General features: G+C 46.4%; 1 protein-coding gene across 1 annotated transcript in view; it reads left to right on the forward strand.

Moving 5' to 3' along the window:
* Window positions 1–21,961, forward strand: part of Nat10 (N-acetyltransferase 10) — a 42,285-nt gene that overhangs the window by 4,872 nt on the left and 15,452 nt on the right. The window contains exons 4-12 of the mRNA XM_048443639.3: window positions 1,614–1,785; window positions 3,022–3,144; window positions 5,404–5,465; window positions 8,357–8,471; window positions 8,568–8,675; window positions 12,083–12,216; window positions 13,785–13,878; window positions 13,996–14,094; window positions 17,151–17,287. Of these exons, the coding sequence (XP_048299596.3) occupies window positions 1,614–1,785; window positions 3,022–3,144; window positions 5,404–5,465; window positions 8,357–8,471; window positions 8,568–8,675; window positions 12,083–12,216; window positions 13,785–13,878; window positions 13,996–14,094; window positions 17,151–17,287 (1,044 nt within the window). The remainder of the gene's footprint in view (window positions 1–1,613; window positions 1,786–3,021; window positions 3,145–5,403; window positions 5,466–8,356; window positions 8,472–8,567; window positions 8,676–12,082; window positions 12,217–13,784; window positions 13,879–13,995; window positions 14,095–17,150; window positions 17,288–21,961) is intronic.

The following is a 21,961-nucleotide window of genomic DNA, read 5'->3' on the forward strand; positions in this document are numbered from 1 at the left end:
GGGTGGGGAGGATTGCCGAGAATCCCAGTGGTACAGAGTTGAGACACTGTCTCAAACAATGAAGGAGAGTGGGAATCTGTCTGTGCCTCTTCTACCCCTTCCAGCCGACTTCCAGTCTTGATTTTCCCAACACGTTGAAAGAAAGGGCTTAAGGAAGGAGTCAGAAGTAACTTTGTCCATGGGCCTCAGTTAGCTTGGGAGGTAATGGCCCACAAAGGAACACCTCAGTTCTAGCTTTTAAGTTTGAAAACAGCTGGGCGGTGGTGGCACACACCTTTAATCCCAGTACCTGGGAGGCAGAGGCAGGTGAATCTCTGTGAGTTCGAGGCTAGCCTGGTCTACAGAGTGAGTTCCAGTTCAGCCAGGACTACACAGAGAAACCCTGTCTTGAAGGAAATAAAAGTTTGAAAACAGTGATTGAGTTGTCCTTAGCTGGAGCTGAGGGAGCAGCTCAGTGGGGTTTGCCTTCCAAGCGTGAGGACCCGAGTTAGATTCCACAGAACCACTTACAACCCAAGAAAGCCAGGATTAGTGTATAACCTGTGGATAGCTGGTGCTGATGGCCAGCCTCGCTTACTGGACTGGTTCCAGGACGGTGAGAGAAGCTGTATAGAATTGTCAGCTAGAGAGCTGGGCGGTGATGGTGCACGCCCTTCATCCCAGCGCTCGGGAGGCAGAGGCAGCTAGTTCCAGGACAGGCTCCAAAACTACAGTGAAAACCTATCTCAAAAAACATTTAAAAAAAAAAAGTCAACTAGAGGCCACCACTATTCTGAAAGTCTCTTGGGTTGTTTTATAAAGGACTAATGGGAACTGGAGAGATGGGTCAGTGGTTGGAAAAACTAGCCGCTCTTGCAGAGGACCCGTGTTTGATTCCCAGTACACACATGGTGCTGCACATACATGGTGCACAGACATACAAGCAGGTAAAACACCCATACACATAAAAATCTCTTTAAAAATTGAATAAAGGACAAGTAGTTTCTCAGGGATATCTAGATCCTGTCTCAATCCTTTGTTTTCTTAGTGAAACACTGCCTTTGAGATGTGACCCATACAGAGAAGAGAGGGATTTGTCTAGGAAACATGAGTGTTGTAACCTGCTAGCCTCCCATCTTTTCCAGCCCTTTGGGAAGCAGCGCAGTTAGTAGAAACATTGGTTTCAGACTTAAGGTAACGAGGTATCTAGGTTTGGTTTTAAGCTTTGGTTGTGGCCAAATAATTAGACTTCGCTGCTCCTTTACCCATCTTTTACAGCAAATAGTGGAGTAGTTTACATGTGTTCCAAAGTGTGCCTCACGTGCCTGTGTGCGTGTATGTGTGGAGGTCAAAGGACAGCTTTGTTGAGTTGGTTCTCTATCTTTACCTGGGTTGTAGGATTGGACTCAGGTTGTCAGACTTCCTTGGCATTCGCCCACTGAGCTAATTGTCAGCCTGCAAAGCCTGTCGCGCCCACACCGTCCCAGTGCACCTCCACTGTCCTTCCCCTGAAAGTGAAGCAGTCAGCCCTGCTGCACTCAGCACCTCTTGTTCCCACCAGCTCTGTGGGTCTGAGGGTCACTGAGTCTCTCTTGCCTGTTCTAATTGCCTTTCTTGGGATGGTGGTATTGCAGTCACCGGAAAAAGAGAATGCGGCAGCTGCAGAAAAAAATAAAGAATGGCACCTTGAACATAAAGCAGGACGACCCCTTTGAGCTCTTCGTGGCAGCCACAAACATTCGCTATTGCTACTACAATGAAACCCACAAGATCCTGGGGAATACTTTCGGCATGTGCGTCCTCCAGGTGGGTGGCTTCTTCCAGCCTGGCATTTCTGGGTGTGGGGGTGGTGTGGTGGCTTAGACTGCCTGATTCCCCACTGAGAACAGGGATACAGTAAGTAGAGAGAGTTCACGTGCAGATAGCACTGAAGATTTGCCCACTTTTAAAAGGAAACTCGGTTACTTGCCCTATATAAAAATTCTATAAAAATTTCTGCACCTGACTAGAGGTAGCAGAAAGTAGAGGGCTGCACTGTCCTAGGTGGTTCCTACCCGCCGTGACTGATACCAGTGGTGCACACCCTTGGATGCTGAGGCAGGAGAGACTTTAGACCAGGCTGGCCTTCACTGTGTGCTCCTGTCTCATAAAAGGAAACAGCAATCCAGCAGTGTGGCCTGGTCACCACAGGGTCCAGGTCTGTGCTGGAACTAAGACTCCTAGCCTTGTCCCAATTCCAGCCCTGCAGCTGCACACCACTCCTACCTGCTCTGAGCCACAGACGCCCAACCCCCCCCCCCCCCCATTCATTCCCATTCTGGTCCTTCAGAGCCGCACACTCGCTCAGCACAGCTGGTGAGGTTCTTCACTGGTGTTAGCTTCACCAGACAAGCTCATCAAACACTTCCCAGCTCAGGGGGTTGTTATACAGTGTTTGACTTTGATATCTGTGATACTCCTTTACACCCCACCCCGTGACAGAGTGTCTGCTCAGCTCCATTCATTTATTCGCATATGGACTATGACCATAATTATGTAAATTTGAAAACAGCTCACAAAATGTAAGTTATGAGAATGGAAAGTCAAGAATAGGCGTTCTTAGGTTTTTCTCCCCTCGTCTCTAGTGAGTTGTCTCCAGCAAGGCTGGCTTCCAGCCACTTGGGGTGCCTCAGTGGTTGTTTGAGTTTTGTTCTGTTGTTTTGTTTTGTTTTGGTCTCAGTGTTCTGCACTATTATCAGGCACTGGAATACACTGGCAGTAGCGCCCCCATGTAGTGTAGTTCAGTTTTGTCAGTTTGTCTACAAATTGTCCAGAAAAAGAAAGATACTTCTAAAATTGAAGTCAGTGAGATTTGGAAGACTTGCTTCCAAATAGTTTTTTAGATTATATTACCCAATTCTCCTGTACTCCAGGAATGGGCTGTCTCCTGTGGTACCCTTTGTTTGCTGGTGGGAAGATGTGAGAGGTGAGGTTTTGGGCTTGTGCCCTGAAGCCCTCATTGCTATACCACTGTCCATTTCTAAGGTCTCTGATTCCTCCTAGGATTTTGAAGCATTAACCCCAAACTTGCTGGCCAGAACTGTGGAGACAGTAGAAGGCGGTGGACTGGTGGTCATCCTCTTGCGGACCATGAACTCGCTGAAGCAGCTGTACACAATGACCATGGTAAGAGTGCTTCCTGACTAACAGAGCTCTGCTTGGGCTGTCGTGTGGGCCTCTCCAGTGGGTGCTCCGCACAGCAGCCCACCAGCTCCATCCCCTCCCTGCAGGTGGGACTTCTGCTCATGTGCCGAGTCTCCGAATGTCACATGTGTTTTTAGACAGGTACAGTTCCACACTGGCGAGGTGCAGTGCAGCTTTTGGTTGTTTTTGCTTTGTGATACAGGGTCTCGCTTTACAGCCAGAACTGGTCTTGAACCCTGGATCCTCCTGCCTCAGCCCCGAGTGCTGGACTTGCAGGTGTACACTACTGTGGGCCTGGGCCCAAGTTTGTGTCTCATACAGAGGGATGTGTGTACAGTTCCTCGCTGGCTCTCATCTTTTGAGGGGAACCAAAGTAATAGTTGCTGTTCTACTTCAGTCTGGCAAGAATTTAAACTAGGAGAGCTAGTGCCCCTACTAAACAAGGCAACGAGGAAGTGGGGCTGTCTTGCCAGGCCAGTGTCCTAGGAACCAAGTTTAAAGTTATCCCTGGGATCCAGTGGCTCAGGAATGGTACTGTGATCGGCTCTGGCATCCAGTGAGCTGTTTTCCTGGTGAGATGGACTTTCTTCAACCTGTAGGCTGTGTCTACCACTCCTACCAACACTTGCCACTAAAGGTCTCCTGGTACCTTCAGACATGTTTGGCACTTCTAACCCACGGCCTTTGCTCTGAATATTCCTTCTGGAATGTGCTTCCCTTGAATACCTGTATGAGAATGACCTTCAACGCCATCTTCTTTCCTTCTGCTAGTGATGGGATTACAGGCGTGGGCCACCTAGTGGAGTAGGCAGTTCCATCTGTCACTCCTTTATCTGCATTGCTGTCTTAGTCACTGTTTTGTTGCTGTGAGGAGATACCATGACCAAGGCAATCTTAGAAAAGAAAGAATTTAATGGGGGGGGGGGCTTGCTCACAGTTTCAGAGGTTAGTCTATTATGGTGGAGAGCATGCTAACATGGCTGCTGCTGGTACTGGAGAAGGAGCTGGGACCTTGTGTCCTGATCCATAGGCAGAGAGAGAGGGCGGGGGAGGAGGGCGGGGGGAAGCTGGCCCTGGCTTTTGAAACCTCAAAGCCCGCCCTAGTGACTTGCTTCCTTCAACAAGACCACAACCCTAATTCTTCTCAAGTGGTGTCACTGTCTGATGACTGATATCCTGGTCAGGGTTACTGTTGCTGTGATGAAACGCCGAGACCAAAAGCAAGTCAGGGAGGAAAGTGTTTATTTGGTTTACACTTCCGTGTCACTGTTCACTGAAGGAAGTCAGGGCAGGAACTCAAACTAGGACAGGGACCTGAGGCAGAGCTGATGCAGAGGCCATGGATCAGTGCTGCTTACTGGCTTGCTCTGCATGGCTTGTTCAGCTTGCTTTCTTGTAGAAACCAGAACCCCCATCCTAGGGGTGGCCTCACCTGCAATGGCTGAGCCCTCCACAAGTGCCCCACAGGCTTGCCTACAACCCCATCTTATTGAGGCAGTTTTTCAGCCGATGCTTCCACCTCTCTGAATACTCCAGCTTGTGTCAAGTTGACATAAATTAGCCAGGTTAACTAAGCATTTAAATATATTGGCCTATGGGGGCCATTCTTACTCAAATCACTACAACTGTGTTTCTTCAAAGCACTTGACAGCTCCCAAACGTTGTTTGCATTTTGTCTGTCCTCTGCTGGTGGACTTGGGGAGCCGACTTAGCTGTGTCCACCTGGCATGCATGAAGCACTCGTTAGATACTTGTGAGTGTACGAATGGGCGACTTTGTGCCCACGTAGTTTACTTACTCATTCTGTCTCTTGTGCTGGCTCCCCTGCTCATCCACTCTGCTTCTCGTTTCCAAAAGCCCTTCCCTGACTACCTTAAGTAAGTGGGTCTTGGCATTCGCTGTCAGCACGTGCTGTTTCATTTGTTACACTTACTTGTTTTTAGCTGTTGGCTCATACACTACGTGTGAACAGAATTCTCGTTAGTTTTACAGTGCACATGCAGCGTACCTGGCATTAGTTGGCATGTGCATTTAGCCGTGCTGTGGTGCTGGCTGAACCGTGGAAAGCATCAGTGGTAGGTGAGGGGCAGTGCATGGGATAGCGACCTTGCGTGTGTGTCTGATGCAGCACAGCAGAGGGGCGGTCTTAGTCCTCACAGGTTGCTGACATTACCGAGGGTAACGTTTCATGTTGCTTTTAGATGATTTTGTCAATGGATGTTGTCTTCGCTTTTTTCTTAGGATGTGCATTCCAGGTACAGGACGGAGGCCCATCAGGACGTGGTGGGAAGATTTAATGAGAGGTAGGTCTGCAGGTCAGTTCCTACGGTTGCTGGGAATCAGAACGGGAGAAATGTTTCTATCTTGGACCCAACAAATTTGCTCTTGTATCAGAGGGCTTTCAAAACCAAGTGAGGCTTGTTTTATTTTGAGACAGGTTTCTACTGTGTTGCTTTGGCTAGCCTCAAACTTAAGACTCACCTGCCTCGACTTCCCAAGTGTTTATCCAGCTAGCAGTGAGATCCTGATAGCAGCTGTACTTGTAAAACCAACTGGATGAAGAGAAAGGGCTGGGCCAGGAAACTGCACTTAAATCTTGCTGCTGATCTGACCAGCTGTGGCTCTTATCTTATTGTTCTGTCCAAGGGGTGGTTTGTCTGGAGCAGTGGTTCTCAGCCTTCCTAATACTGCAGCCTCTCAGTACTATTCCTCATTTGTGGGAAGTCCTACTATAAAATTATTTCTGTTACTACATAACTGTAATTTTGTGATTGTTATAAATTGTAATGTAAATATCTGATATTTGCAATGGTCTTAGATGACTGTGAAAGGGTCATTAGAGCCCCAAAGGGGTCATGACCCTGGTTAAGAGCTGCTGCTTTGGATTACTTTCCCAGAAGGCATCTCAGCATTAATTTTTGGGTTTTTTTGGGGGGAGAGGAAGTTTGAGACCGGGTTTCTCTGTGTAGCCTTGGCTGTCCTGGAACTTGCTCTGTAGACCAGGCTGTCCTCGAACTCACAGAGATCCGCCTGCCTCTGCTTCCCAAGTGCTGGGATTAAAGGCGTGCGCCACCACTGCCCGGCTAGAGCACTAGTCTTTTAGGAGGAACCTTGTGGTAAGAGGCTTTTCTGTCCAGTTAAGTCTGGGAAATGTTGATAGTTTTATGAGTTTGTTGGAGCTCCTGAAATGTTCTGCAGCAGCTAGAGCGGTAACTGTCGACCTGTGGGTCTCGGCCCCACAGAAGTCACATCAGATATCCACGTTATGATTCCTAACGTAATCAAAATTACAGTAGGAAGTAGCAGTGAAATCATTTTATGGTTGGGGGTCATCACAACATGAGAAACTGTGTTAAAAGGTTGCAGCATTAGGAAGACTTGAGAACCATTGAGCTAGAACGTGTTTAACTGATTATTTTTCCCTGGAGCCTCCTTCTTAAAGAACCTAAATAGCCAGTGAAACTCTGAGTCACCGGTTCTCAAGCTGTGGGTCATGAACCCTTGTGGGGCAGGGATAGAGTGAACCTTTCACAGGGGTTGCCTAGGACCATCGGAAAACAGAGATATTTACATTATGATCATAACAGTAGGAAAAATCAGTTATGAAGTAGCAAGGGAAATAATGTTATGGTTGGGGTCAGCACAACGTGAAGAACTCTAGTAAAGGGTCACAGCATTAGGAAGGGTGAGAATTGCTGCTCTAAGCTTTGGTCTAGATCAGTAGTTTTTTTATTGGGGGTGACTTTGCCCTCTAGTACATTTGGCAATATCAGGAGATGTTTGACTCTGAGGAGGGGAGGGTAGAGGTGCTATTGGCACTGAGTACACAGAGCTAGGGTTGATGCTGAAACCCCAGTGGACCAAACAGTCGCTGTGAAAAAGAACCATCAGCTCAGTTCTGCTGAGGCTAAGAAACCCTCCAGGCCTCGACAAGCTCAGGGGTCGTTCCGACTTCAGCTAAATATGATGTGGGCAGGAGAGGAACAATTGCTTGCTGGTGACTAGTGTAGATGCCTGTGAGTGTAGAGATAAGTCTGTGTGTGTGTGTGTGTGTGTGTATTCATGTTCGTGTGTGTGCATGTTCATGTGTGTGCAGATGCCCACAGTACCAGGAGGTAATGCGCTCCTGAAGTTGGTGTTAAAGGTTGTTGTGAGCAACCCAACAAAGGTTCTTGGGAAACCCTCCTGGGTCTCTAGAAAGGTAGCAGGCGCTCTTAACTGCTGGTAGTCTCTCTACCCCACCCCTTTTTCTTTTAAGATTTATTTTATGTCTATAAATTTTTTTTTGCATGTGTGTCTGTGCAGCACATGCGTCTGGTGTGTCTGGAGGTCAGGGAAGAGTGTTGGATCCCTTAGAATTGGATTCTGAACAGTTGTGAGCTGCCTTGTGAGTGCTGGGAGTCACACCTGGGACTTCTACAAGAGCAAGAGTTCTTAGCCTCCAAGAGACTCTTAAGGGCTTGCTGTTTAGTCATGTTATTGCCGTGGTGACACCATGACCAAGGAAATGCTTATGAAAGAAAGCATTTAATAGAGGCTTCCTTGGGTCTCAGAGGTTTAGTCCATTATCATCATGGCAGACAGCGTGGCAGGATCATGGCAGCATCACTGGCCTTGGAGTGGTAGCTGAGAGAAGGAGGATGGCCTGGTGTAGGCTTTTGAAACCTCAAAGCTCCTCCCCCCATACTTCCTCTAAAAAGGCCACACCTCCTAATCCTTCTCAAATAGTGCTACTCCCTGATGACTATGCATTCAGATAGATGAGCCCATGAGGGCCATTCTTATTCGAACCACTTGCACATGCATGGAAATTAAGAGGGCTTTTTTCCCCCCTCTTCTCTTTTGCTTTTTTTCTTCCTGTGACAGGAGGCAGATTTGGGTTTGTGTTTCTCTGTTTGACTGGTGACCATATGTGGCTTGGCTCTGGAGTCCCAGCTGCCTTATTGCTAAGGAGCTTTGGGTAGGGGGTGGGCCACACGATTCAGGAGCAGTGGGTGCCTGCTGACAGTGGAGCTCCTGGCTAGGGTCCTAGGTTTGCCTGTATAAATACACTCGGGTGACTTGCAGAGGTGGCTGAAGCATCTCATTGAGTTTCACCTGGGTTCTGACTCTGGTGTTTCCTAAAGAAACTTGAGTCTTGCTTAGCTGTTGCCTGCCTTTCCTGTCACCTCACTGCAGCTGCTGTGTCCCACAGGTTTATTCTCTCCTTGGCCTCTTGTAAGAAGTGTCTTGTCATTGATGACCAGCTCAACATCCTGCCCATCTCCTCCCACATGGCCAGCATTGAAGCCTTACCTCCTCAGGCCCCAGTGAGTCTGGGTTAGGGGGACCGGGATCTGGAGGGTGTTGTATAATTTCCTTGTGAGCCCTTAGGCCAGGGCAAACTGCTTTCTCTTCTCTGATAGGACGAGATGCTCAGCCCTGCTGCTCTGGAGCTGCAGGAGCTGAAAGAGAGTTTGCAGGACACTCAGCCTGTGGGTGTTCTGGTGGACTGCTGCAGGACCCTGGACCAGGTACGTGTGCACTGGGCCCCCTGCTGATCCTGACAACACAAGGTAGGACGTGTCAGCTCTACAGCGTCAGGGCTGCGCTTTCTCAGTCAGTGAGCCGAGGTGGGGATGGGTTGTATTTAAAGAGGAATTGTCTTCCATAGAGAATGATAATTCTGTGTTCTTTAATTTCAGCTAAGTTTGGTGATACAAAAGGTTTCGTTGTGTTGTGTTTTGTTTTTTCCTAGACATGTTTCTGTGCTTGCTGATGTGACCGGCTAATTTTATTCATTGGCTTCTGGGCCATGATGCTTTGATAGTTAGCATGGCCCAAGGCCTCAAGCTGCTGTGTGTTCTGCCCAGCCTTGGTCAGATGAGCAGCACAGTACTCCTCCCTCCTCATAGACAGCAGCTACAGTGTTACCTCCCCCACTCAGCACTGAGTTTCAGTAGGCTGGCTTACCTTACCACTCTGGAAGCACGGGTCTAAGCTCTTGTGTTGGCAAGGTTGCAGCCTCTAGGTTGTTTTAAATCACTCCCGGGCTAGTGAACGAGAGAACAACAGGATTTGAGAGAAACTATAATACTGGGAACAGCATTACCAAATAAAAGCAGCTTACTCAGGAGGCAGAAGCAGGAAGATTGCCGTGAGTTTAGTCCAGGCTGTGCTATACAGTGAAATCCGTTCTCCAGAAAAAAAGGCGGAGGCTCAGTAGAGTGCTCTCCTGGTGTGGATAAAGCCCGGGGTGGATCCCCAGCATTGCTTAAACTGGGAAATTCTATTGCTCTGGAGGTGGAGGCAGGAGACCCCAAAGTTCAAGGTCATGGTGGGCAACTGTGAGTTCCAGACCAGCTTGGGATACATGAGACTCTATCTTTGGAAAAAAAAAAAAAGTCATGTAAAACAAACCAGTTAGTGAAGCATAAAGGCACACATGTTAATGAAACACAAAGTAGCGTCTGTGTTTCCAGCTGGTTTGCTATTACCAACAGTAGCGCCAGGTGTGGTGGTGTGTACCTGTATTCTGCATACTTGTCCAGTGACTGACAGGAGGGTAATTGTCTCTGAGGCCAACCTGGGCTGTCTCAGAAAAGAATTACTATTAGGACATTCTCCCAGATGGACCTGTGGCCATTATGGATCCAGGAGCTGCTGGGTCAGAGATTGTGGGCATTGGAATGAGTGTGCTACCAGCTGCTGACAGTGCAGGAAAATGCTTGTCTTCCAGATTTCTCTACAGTTACATTTGAGTCTATGCTAATCAGATGTGGGAACGTCTGATCATTGTTTTTAATGAGCAAGGCAGGCAATGATTATTGGTTATTTCTGTTTTGCTTTCCCTTTTGGTTATCATGTCTGCTCATGTCTGTATTAACTTATATATTTGTCTTTTTCATGTTAGCCTTTCATTTTAGATAAATATTTTAGGATACATTTTAGTCTATTTATTTATAGTTAGCATTTAGAACTTCACTTCCCTAAAATTTAAGAAGTAAAATGTAGTTCAGCAAAGGCCAAGTTAGTACCTGAAGCCTCAGTCCCTTGTGTGTTTCCATCAGAAGAACTTGGTGTCCTGAAGCCCTTCCCCATCTGTACTGGGCCTTCATCTTAGAGCCACGGCCTTAAGAGCAGGACTTGCTCCTCAGGACCTTTCTCAGACCTCCTCAGGTATCCAGATGTGATCCTGAGTAGTAGTGCGGCTCCCAGTTAGTCATTGTTTCCCTCTAGCATGGCTGGGTGCCAGGCGTGGCAGTGAATGAGGATACTTGCTTCAGAGCTCATCCTCTGTAGGATGAGACAGGTTCTGTGTGGAGGAAATTAGCAAATCATACGGTATAGTGGTAAGTGCTGTGTGGAGCAGAGAAAAAGGGAGGTGGCTTAGAGGCCTCAGCACACCAGGGGCTTCTAGGTGGAGCAGGGAGGGGTGGAGTCTTTTAGAAGGCCTTGAAGGAGCTTTGGAATGAGTTCCTGAGGCAGGACTGTGGTTTCGGTGCTTAGGACCAGCAGGAAAGCCAGCAGGGCTAGCAGCTAGAGGGAGGTGGACGTTGTTTGGGCCCCTGGGAAGTCCGAGGCGTGAGAGTGGTGACATCAAGAGTTTTGTGTGTCCCTTAGCACAGCGTGGACGCATCCCCAAGGCTTTCTTGTGGCTGCTGAGCTGACTGCAGGCTGTGGGAGGATGTGGGCCGAAGCAGGAAGGCTAATTATGAAGCTGCTGTTCTGGTGGAGTGAGCTGGGACAGGAAGGGCGGTGGGCAGAGCTGAAGAGGAGGGCACAAGGAATGGCGGGACCGTTCTGAACGTGTCACTGAAAGGACGTGCTAGAAAGCTGGGGTTGGGTGAGAAAATTGAGGGTTTAGCACAGAGAATTGAACAGTTAAACTCGGATGGGGAAGCTAATAGGTGGAGATTTAAGTATTGTTGGACTAGAAGTCCAAACATCAGGGAGAAGTTGCTCCAGACGCTAACTCACACAACCACAATTGATGCAAAAGCAAGAGGATTTTTATTCTGTCATGACTGGGCCCTTCAGGTTTGGGATATATGAAGGATTTCCGATAGCTGTTACAGCCCATCTTTTAAAGCAAAAAGCCACAGACAGAACGGGGGGAATCTGAAGGTTGTTTTCCAACTTTTTGGACTGGCTTATTTAAAAGGTCACTAGCAGTGATTGGTCTATTCCAGGGCAGGAGAATAGCTGCGTGGTCAGGTGAGATAAGGGGAACATCTGTGGGCCATCCTGACCTTGTTCCAGTGACTGAATCAATACATCAGGAACTGAGTCAATCCCCAGAATGGAGTTATGTTTGAAGATTATTCACAAGGACACAGGAGGATGAGCAGTCCAGCATGCGGGTGTGGGTGACTGTCCCATTTCCATATGTTAAGAGGCTTCAAAAAATGTCTTTAGAGCTGAGAGGCCTCAGAAATGCATTTAGGGTCTTTCAGTCTGAGATACCTGTTGTATGAGTGGAGCTGCAGAGCAATGCTTGCAAGCACCTGAGAGTATGGCAGTGGGGAAGAGTCTTATAGTGGAGACAGAAACTTGAGAGCCGTGGGCACTTGCTTGGTCCTTTTGGTCTTTTTGCTGTTGTTGTTGGTTCTCTCTCCCCCCCACCCCCAAGACAGTGTTTCTCTGTTTAACAGCTCTGACTGCCCCAGAGCTCACTCTGTAGACCAGGCTGGCCTTGAACTCACAGAGATCAGCCTGCCCCCCCCCCCCCAATGCTGGGATTAAAGGCGTGCCTCAACATGCCCAGCAGTCCTTTTGGTCTTGGCAGAGCTGAGGAGCTGACCGAGGGAGTGCTGAGCAGTGCTTTCTGGCCTGTAGGGACTGATGCCCTTTTGGTTGGCCTCGGTACCAGCCTGACCTCTATACCCAGGTGGTGGTGAGAACTTTTTTGGGTGTTCACTTAATGTTTCCCTTTACACAGGCCAAAGCTGTTTTGAAATTCATTGAGGGAATCTCCGAGAAGACCCTGAGGAGTACTGTCGCCCTCACCGCTGCCAGGGGACGTGGCAAGTCTGCGGCCCTGGGCCTGGCTATTGCTGGGGCAGTGGCATTTGGGTAAGGGTTCCTTATGGGTAATGTGCAGGATTTGGGTCGGAAACCTGGTGGAGTTGTCTCTGGTTCCTCATCAGGGCTGGACACCTGTAAGTTCCCTCTAGGTCCTGGGCGCTTGTCTGGAAGCAGCAGCACTGCTCCCCTGGTCACTTGAGAGGCATACTGGATACAGAGGCAGTACCAGGAGCCTTTTGTTTACTGCTTACCTTGAACAAGTAGAAATATAAAGAAAGCCTGTCAGCATGAGTGTCATGTTATGACCTTGGTTGTTGGATTTCAGTAAGATGTTTTCTGTCCTTGTCCTGAGTGGGGTATTTCTGTAATTGCCCAGTGTGCTTTACCAGCTCAGATGATGGACCTACCACCCATTGTCCTGCATTTGCAGTCCTCCTTGGTGATGTGTATTGTAGGTGGAGGTTGCTCATTTGTCTCCTGGCCTCCCAGTCCCGAATAGTAACACACGAACTATATTAATTACAACACAGCTTGGCCTATTAGCTGAGGCTTTTTGTTAACTAACTCTTACATCTTAAATTAACCCATTCCAATTATTTTGTATTTTACCACAAGGCTTGTGGTTTACCGGTAAGGTTCCATGGTGTTTGTCTCCTTCAGCAGCTACATGGTGTCTCCTTGACTCCGCCTATTCTCTCTCTGAATCTCTTCCATCTTGACTATATTCTGCCCTGCTATAGACCAAAGCAGCTTCTTTTACTAACCAATGGTAGTAAAACATAGTCACAGCATGCAGAGGGGAATCCCATATCATTTTATAGTTCTGCAGCCATTTTGTATATGTTGTAAACCAAGGCCCAGGGAGTTCTAATGACTACCCAAGATCCCTCAACAAGTTGTTACTGGGAGAGCTCTGGCCTTGGCCTCAGCATCCACTGAACCATGACTTCACAGTTTCAAAACAGGCTAGCTAGTGATGAGTCTGAGACTGTGTAGTATGAATAACAAAAACCCAGAGACAGATGTTGGGCTTCAATCTGAAGATCAGAAAAGCAAAACAGCCAGCCACTAGCTCTTACCTCTACCTCAGACCTGCCTCCACGAATCTTCAGATTGAGACTGAGAGTGAGACCTGTCTCCTCGCATTTTATATTCCCCTCTAGTGCTGGGATTAAAGGCGTGCATCACCTCTGCCTGACCTGTATGGCTGACTAGCATGGCTGCTTTGCACTGATCTTCAGATGAGCTTATTTATTAAAACACAAATAATATGCCACTATTAAGTTGCTCTCTGGTCAGGACATGGGTTGGGGGCAGTGTGGGTTCTTGTAGTCTGCCGCTCAGCTTCTCTGAACTGATGAGGTAGCTGTGTTCCAGGGCTTGCTACCAGCACATCCGTAACCTGCTAGTATTGGTTTTGAAGAGGAGTGTGCTCAGGTCTCAGTTGCTTTCTTCTTTCTCTCAAAAGCGGTCTTCCTTCTCTCTGCTATGGACTCTGGTTCTCACCTGTGTGACAGAAGCAATCAAAAATGATTACTTAATTTTATTTTCTTCTTTAAAATGTCCTAAATCTCCTTATTTCTAAACCACCCTTCCCTCTTTCTTTTGTTCTTCAGGTATTCCAATATTTTTGTTACCTCCCCGAGCCCAGATAACCTCCACACCTTGTTTGAATTTGTATTTAAAGGATTTGATGCTCTGCAGTATCAGGTAGGAAAGCAGGGTAAGGCCGTCTGCTTTAATGCTGGCTGAGCCCTGCTCTGTGGGATGCTTGCTTTCTTGGTAGTCAGCCTAAAACTTGTCCTGGTTCACCTCTGTCTTCACCAGGAGCATCTGGATTACGAGATCGTACAGTCTCTAAACCCTGAGTTTAATAAAGCGGTGATCAGGGTCAACGTGTTCCGAGAGCACAGACAGACCATTCAGGTGAGACTCGTCTATGGGCCAGGGTCCTAGCTGTGTGGTGTCCCCGCGGATGTGACTGCTGGTCCTTGATACGGCAGTGGTGTCTCAGCTGACCGTAGAGAAGCATTCCGGTCAGCTAATAAAAATGCGTGTAGTAGGATTGAACAGCACAGTTTGTTTCTTGACTGAAATGAATGGGACTGAGGGTATGCTAATAAGTGAAAAGACTTCGTGGTTCTGGTCAGTTTGGGTTTTGCTGAGTAACGTAGGTTTTGAAATAGGATATCTGCAGCCAGAAAAATAACGTCACCATCTCAAAGGAAGAAGCTTTGTGCTGGGCATCTTTGTGGTTTAGCCAGTGCCCCATTTCCCTTTCAAAGAGCATTTTCCAGAAATCTCCATAAATCTCGAGCCCTCTGTAAGCTTAAATGCACTTGTCTGAAGGCTTCCGTGTTGTTCAGTCTCTGCGAGGCATCGTGTGTCAGGATTACAGAGGCACCAAGACCCACTGACTCTGGCTGACTGGATTTATTGATTGCTTTTGAAATTAGATTGGAATGGGGAGTCAACCGAGTGAACTTGGCAGTTTCTGATCCTTGAACTTTAGTCTGAGGAAGCAGTGAGGAGACCTGTAGAGGAGGCACAGCAGTGACCTGTAGAGGAGACACACCTTTAGACAGATGATTCACACCACTGTGTATGTCTTTACCCTAAGGTTCTTAATTAGTTTTATTAGATTACTTTTTTTAAAAAAAAATATTTTATGTATGTGGATGTTTGTCTGCATATATGTCTTTGTACCACATATGTATCTGATGTCTGTTAAGGCCAGAAGAGGACTCTGCTTTCCTTGGAATTGGAGTTAAAAATGGTTGGATCCACCAGATGGGTGATCACTGGGAGAGCATCCAGTGCTCCTAACCCTAAGCCATCTCTGAAGCCCCTGGATCTTTCTCTAAGCTCATCATTTTGCCCATTTCATCCCACTGGTTACCTCTGCTGAGGGAAAGCTGCTGCTAGTGTGGGTTGGGGTGGATCTTGGGGGTAGGGTGGACTATTGGTTCTGAGAATACAGGGAACTGTTAAAACTCCAGAAATAATACACAAACCAGAGAAGGAAAACATTTCCCTGAAGTGCCCTAGTTTAGCCCCGGTTTCTCTTTAGAATTGTGTAGCCCAGCACCCTTTCTTTACAAGATGCCTCTGTGTGTGTAGACTCTGGATGAGTGCAGAGGAGGCGACTTGGCTTTCTAAGACTCCAGCTGTGTTCTTGCTAGGCTGGAGAGCGAGAGAAGAGCGTTAGATTAAAGCAGGGTGCTCCCTGAAGGCCGCTTTCTGTGCTTTTATGAGATGATTGCTAGGAATCAAGGTGTGGGGCCCCACTGAAGATGTGAGACCAGGATCGAATAGGGCAGCTCCCTCCTTGATCCAGCCACCTCCAGAATAGCCTGATCTTACTCTCATAGGAAAGCACAGAGACCAGCCAGCACTCAGATGCCAGCGTTCACACAGGCGCCGCGCTGGCGGGCTGCTCTTGCTGCGTCTGTGTGCAGGCTGTGTACTGCCCTGCACCTTTTTATTCTGCATCTGTTTCCAGACTGTAGAGTGACGCTTGCAGATCGGCTTGATGCACCTTAAGTGCTGGGTGAGGAACTAGGATTTGGGTTTGTTTTGTTTTCTAGAACAATTAGAGAATTGTTGAGCTTTAGACTTAGATGTGTGTATGTCTAGTTTTGTGGGATTTCTTCCAAATTCTCCTTTACAGTGTTTGTTCCTAGTTATCCTCAGACCACTTTTTTTTTGAGTTTTTATTTTCCCAAGTCCTGACGCATTGTGGGTACAGTGCAGCAGCTCTGAGCTTTTGTTTTGTTTGCCCTCCGACTCACTGTCCTCCTGTGTAGGAGGAGGGCCCACTTGTTTGTCCTGGCTGCCCAGAACCAAGATAATCACACAGAAACTGTATTAATTAAATCACTGCTTGGCCCATTAACTCTAGCTTCTTATTGGCTAACTCTTACATCTTAATTTAACCCATTTTTATTAATTTGTATATCACCACGAGGTAGCGGCCTGCCAGCAAAGTTTCAGTTTCTATCTCCGGTGGCAGATCCATGGCATCCCTACTCCACCTTCTTCCTCCCACCCAGCATTCAGTCCAGTTTTCCCCGGCTATTTAAGCTCTGCCTTATCAACAGGCCAAGGGAGTTTCTTTATTCATTAATGGTAATCACAGCACACAGAGGGGACTCCCACATCACTCCTGTCTCAACTTTCTGATTACAGGTGTGAACCATCACACCTGGTTGTTTTTGTTGGTATTTGACTTAGTTTGAGCCATAGTTTGCCTGTGTTACTCAGACTTACCCTAACTAACTCACTGTGGAGCCCTGGGCACCTGAGAACTTCCTGTTTCACATCCTAAATGCCAGTTTACTGATCTGTACCACCGTGTGCAGTCTAGGAATTTGGGTTTTGTCTGTCTGCATGCTGTCTCCCACAGTTCTCTGATTATTTGTTAAATTGAATTATTTTTAATTTTGTAATTGGTTATTCATATTGCCTCTTTGACGTTTTAAAAATGACAAAAACCCCTAAAGAAATCAATGGGTTGTCTATAATACTTAGGACAACAATAGGGGAAAGGGACGGGGTGATGGGTATGGGGGATGTGAAGAACAATGTGGACTGGCAGTTTATCTTTGTTTCCTGACCACCGGGACTGCAGATTTGTGTGCTGCGCGTTTATGTAGGTGTTGGGCAGGATCCAAACTCAGGCCCTCATGTTTGTGCAACAGACACATTATTGACTGAGCCATCTCTCCACCCCCTCCTGTGTTTTGTAGAAGAAAGAACACGAGGCTCTGTGAGATGGCATTACCTGTTCAGGGTCACATAATCAGAATGAAGTGTTTGGTCCCAGGTGTCCAGCCTGAAGCCCATTTCATTCTTGACTTGCCTAAGTAGATGTGGGAAAGAGGAGGGGACAGTGAGAGCGGACAGAGCGGCCTTTGTGGTCCTCATCCGGGTGTGGTGACTTCGGTGGCCACACTTACGGTCCAAATCTTCTTTCTCTGCAGTACATCCACCCTGCAGACGCTGTGAAACTGGGCCAGGCTGAGCTCGTTGTGATTGATGAGGCGGCTGCTATTCCCCTCCCCCTCGTGAAGAGCCTGCTTGGACCTTACCTGGTTTTCATGGCATCTACCATCAATGGGTAAGGAACCTGGGTAGAGCTGTTACTCTTGTCTGTGATCTTGCAGACTAATTGAAATGTAAAGACTGATGGGTTTGACCATGCAAAACTATTCAGTATCAATGTGAGTCTGGGCAGCTTTGTTCTCTCGGGGCTTCTTCTGCAGAAACTACCTCTTCGCTTTTTGCTCCCTTCTGGTCTGATGTTAAGTGGGCACCATAAGACTGTAGAATCATGTGATTCATTCCTGTCTAAGTATGGTCAGGTTTTAAAAAGTGCCTGCCAATGCCTTAAATCTTAGAATGTGAAAATGTAATATTAAAATAGCCATAGTTAGCATTAAAACAGGCTTATATTGTTATTCTTAAAACTTTAAAATAGATAATTCACCTTATGTAGAAAATGGCAGAAAATAGGTAGCCGGCAAAAGGGAAAAGGTAAGCGATAGAATGCAAGGTTAGTATTGCTGAGGCCTTGGTTTAATCCCAGCACCTAGAAATTTCAGGAAGAAGGGGTTGGGAAGATGACTCAGTGTGTAAGAATGTTTGCTTTGGTAGCACAAGAACCTACTTTGAATTCCCAGCATCCGCATAAAAAGCTAACCATGGCTGTAACCTTAGTGTTGGGGCAGGTGATAGGAATCGGGAACAATCCAATTGGATCTGAGAGCTCACTGTGCAGCCAACCAAACTGGGGGAGGTGGACTTCAGTCAGTGAGAGTGTAACACAGGGAACAGTAAAGGAAGGAAACTCCCAATGTCCTGCTCTGGTCTCCACATGACTACAGTCTCATGTGCCCATACAAGCATATGCATGTATCACATGTAGGCCACATACATAGATAGACACATGAAAAAAAAGGAAAGAAAAATTCCTCATCACAGCTATGTAGATACTTTGTGTATATGTTCTATTCACTTAATTTTCATTTATTTACTTATTTATTTGTTGTTTTGAGACAGGGTCTTAACTATGCAGACCAGACTGGCTTTGAACTCAGAGATCTGCCTGCCTCTGTCTCCTAAGTGCTGGGATTAAAAGTGTATGTCCCACACTGGCCTTTTCATCTTGAACAAGAACATAAAGTTTACATACTGTTGTTAATATGTTTTACATATGTATTGTGAGATCTCTCAAGGTCAATAAAAATGTATATTCAGTATTGAAAAGATTCTTGTACAGAAATCAAATCTTTAAGAGAGAATTCTATATTTCAGATTTATAATTATGACTACTTAACATCAAAAGTATTTAAGTAGAACAGATTTTTACCATTAAAGCAGCTTTATTGTGATATGCTTACCAATGTCAAGTCTGTAATTCACAGTTAATAACCATGCTCACCACAGTCATGCTTTGACCTTCCCAAAAGGAAACCTTTGCAGGGTCTCCATCCCCCTAGCCCAGGAGCTACTGGCCCGCTCCATGTTTCTGTAGAGTGGCTTGTTCTAGGGGTTCAGATACATGGAAACAGTGTATGGTCTTGAAAAGACTTTTTTAAAATTATACTTGCTTATTCTGCATGTGTGTGCACATGTGTGCCATGACGAGTGTGTGAAAGTAAGAGGACAGCTCGTGGGAATCTGTTCTCTCCTCCTGCCACGTGAGTCCCAGGGGATCAAGACTCAGGCCTTGAGGCTAGGTGGCAGGGCCTCTCCCTGCTGGGCCATCTCATCACCCGGTGTGTAGTCTTCTACACACTGCTTTTTTATGTACTTCCAGCGCTCCAGGGTTCACCTATGTAGCCGTGCCAATATTTGTTTCCAGTTTGTGGCTGGGTGGTGCTCTGCGTGGGGAGAGGTCCTGCCTGCTTGTCTGTGAGGGCATGTGGATTCTCTCTCTGCTCGGCTATTAGTGAAGCTCTACACATGTTTGTATACAGGTTTCTGTGGGAATTTTTCAGTTCTTTTGGATATTGCAACTGAGGAGTGGAATTACTGTGTCAAACTGAAACTATAACTGTTTTCCAGAGAGCTGCACCATTTAATTCCCAATATTTCAATAACTTGTTGCCAAGCATGATCCACCCCTCCCCCCAAAAAATATTGAATGGAAAATTGCAGAAATCTTGTTTTGCATAGCTTGTATTAGACTGTATTGTTAAACAATTATTACTAATTATTACAATTTCATTACTGTACCTAATTTATTATAGTTAAACTTTACCATTGATATGCATATCTAGGGAAACCGTGGCATGCATATGGTATTTAATCCCAGCTATGGCACGCCCCCCCTCTGCCAAAGGGTTTTAGAGCTGGGTGAGGATTCTGAATTCCCCACTTGTACACTTGGATATTTTGATGATGGTAGATATTTCTGCTGACTCTGAAATGATGTCTCACTTTGCTGTGCATTTGTTTTCCCTGATAATTAATGATGCTCAGGATCCCCTGCTTGTTGTTCTTTTCTTTCTTTTCTCTGCCTCCCTCCCGGACTGGGGATTGAACCTAGGCCCTTTCACATGCTAGCCAAACGCTCTACCACTGAGCCACAGTGGTTGGGTTATTTGGTTTTTTATTATTGAGGTGTACCTATTCTAGGTACGAGACCCTTATCAAACACATTATTTACAAAACTTCTCTTCTGTTTTGTGGGTTTTCTACTTTCTTGATAACAACTTTTTAAAACATGAAAGTTTAAATTTTGTTGCTTTTTTAATTTATTCATGGATTAATTTTCTTTAACATTTATTTGTGTGTACAGCGTGTGTGCACGTGTGCAAGGTGGTGGGTGTTTGTGTGTCATAGTGTATTATGCGTGGAGGTGAGAGGACAGCCTGCCCGAGTCAGCATGCAGTCCCAGGGACTGACCTCAGACCGCTCAGTTTAGCAGCAAGCATCTTTGCCTGCTTAGCCGTCTTTCTGGCCTGAATCTTGTTGTTTTTTTAAATAAATAGGATCCCTTTGGAGAAATTTGTTCTGTGGGGTAGTAAGGAGGAATAAAACCCTTGAACTTTGTAGTGTTTGATCATTCTGTACAAGTAGGATTTGAGTAAAAGGAAGCATTCTTAGTCTTGGAATGTAATAACAGACACTATGAAACTTTGTAATAAATACCAAAGTAAAATAGAAAATCATCAATATTGTGTTTCCTGTGACTATATGCCAACAAGAAAGAAATGTTCAAAAATGAAGAGCTGGTTCAGTGAGAAAATTATAAATGGCTTAATATTTTCAAGTTTTAAAATTAAATTTTGTAGCAGGACAGTAGTGGTGCATGCCTTTAATCCCAGCATTTTAATTCCAGGCAGAGATAGGTAGATCTCTGTGAGTTTGAGCCAGCCTGGTCTTCAGAGGGAGTTCCAGGACAGCCAGGGCTACACAGAGAACTATCTGGAAAAACTGTGTATATAAAACATTGTGTGTGTGTCTGTGTGCACATGCCCACTCAACCTGCACAGATAGAGAGGTCAGAGGATAGCTTCCATGAGTCTCTTCTTTCTATCGTGTAGGTCCTGGGGATTAGACTTGGGTGCCTCGGCTTGGCAGCAAGTGCTAGACACTTTACCCACTGAGTCCCAGTTCTGAGGTTCTGGTCTACGCTATTACTCATGGCAGACAGCACATTTCATTTTTATTAATTTAATATTTTGTTTTATTTAAAGATTTATTTATTCATCTACTTTTTGTGTATGAGTGCTCAGTCTTCATGCACACCCGAAAAGGGAGTCAGATCCCATTACAGATGGTTGTGAGCCACCATGTGGTTGCTGGGATTTGAACTCAGAACTTCTGGAAGAGCAGTCAAATGCTCTTAATTGCTGAACCATATTTTCAGCCCTATTTTAAGTTTTACTATTTATTTTGTGTTACGTGTATGAGTGTTTTACTTGTTTATGTGTGTGTGCACTGTGTGCTCACTTAGTGCCTGCAGAGGTCAGAAGAGGGTGTCTGACCCCCTGGAACTGGAGTTATAGATGGTTGTGAGCCACCAGGTAGTACTGGGAAGTGAACCTAGGACCCTCTCTGCAAGAACAACAAGTGCTTTTAGCTTCTGAGCCTCCTCTCTAGGCCTTTATTTGTCTGTGGATGTGTGTGAGGAGCAACCCGCCTCGGGGGTGTTCCCAGCCCTCTGTCTTGTCGGAGACAGAGCCTGTTGTTTGCTGCTGCATACACCAGGCTAGCTCCTCCTAAGCTTCCCGAGAGGCTCCTGTGTTTGCCTCCCATTGTAGGCACACGAAATTCCAGATACGTGCTACCAAGCCTTGCTTTTCGCGGTCTCTGGGGACCCAAACTCTGGTCCTCACATTTGCATGGCAAGCACTTTACCTACTGAATCATTCACCTGGCTCGCTATCACCTCTTCGGTGAAAGGAGTAAAAAGAATCATGGCTCAGTGGTTTAAGAGCACTGAGCACCCTTGCAGAGGACTTGATTCCATTCCCAGCACCCATGCGTTGCTCAAAACCATTTGTGATTCCATTTCCAGGGAATCTGATGCCCTCTTCTAGCCTCAGTGGGTTCCAGGCAGGCACTGATACACATTTATACATGTAAGCAAAAACACTTATACCTGTAAAGTAAAAGCAAATCAGTCTTACAGAAAGAATCACTTGGGTGGTGGATTTGATTTTCCACATGAAAAAGTCTCAGTTCATATCTTCACGTAACTTCTGGTAGAACCAACTGATAGTGGCCATGTAGCATTGTTCCAGTCTCGCTGGCTAGTGGCTTTGTTTCTGTCATCTCTCAG

This window comes from Myodes glareolus, chromosome 10 (assembly GCF_982192425.1).
Source record: "Myodes glareolus chromosome 10, mMyoGla1.1, whole genome shotgun sequence".
In the NCBI taxonomy this organism is placed as follows: Eukaryota; Metazoa; Chordata; class Mammalia; order Rodentia; family Cricetidae; genus Myodes; species Myodes glareolus.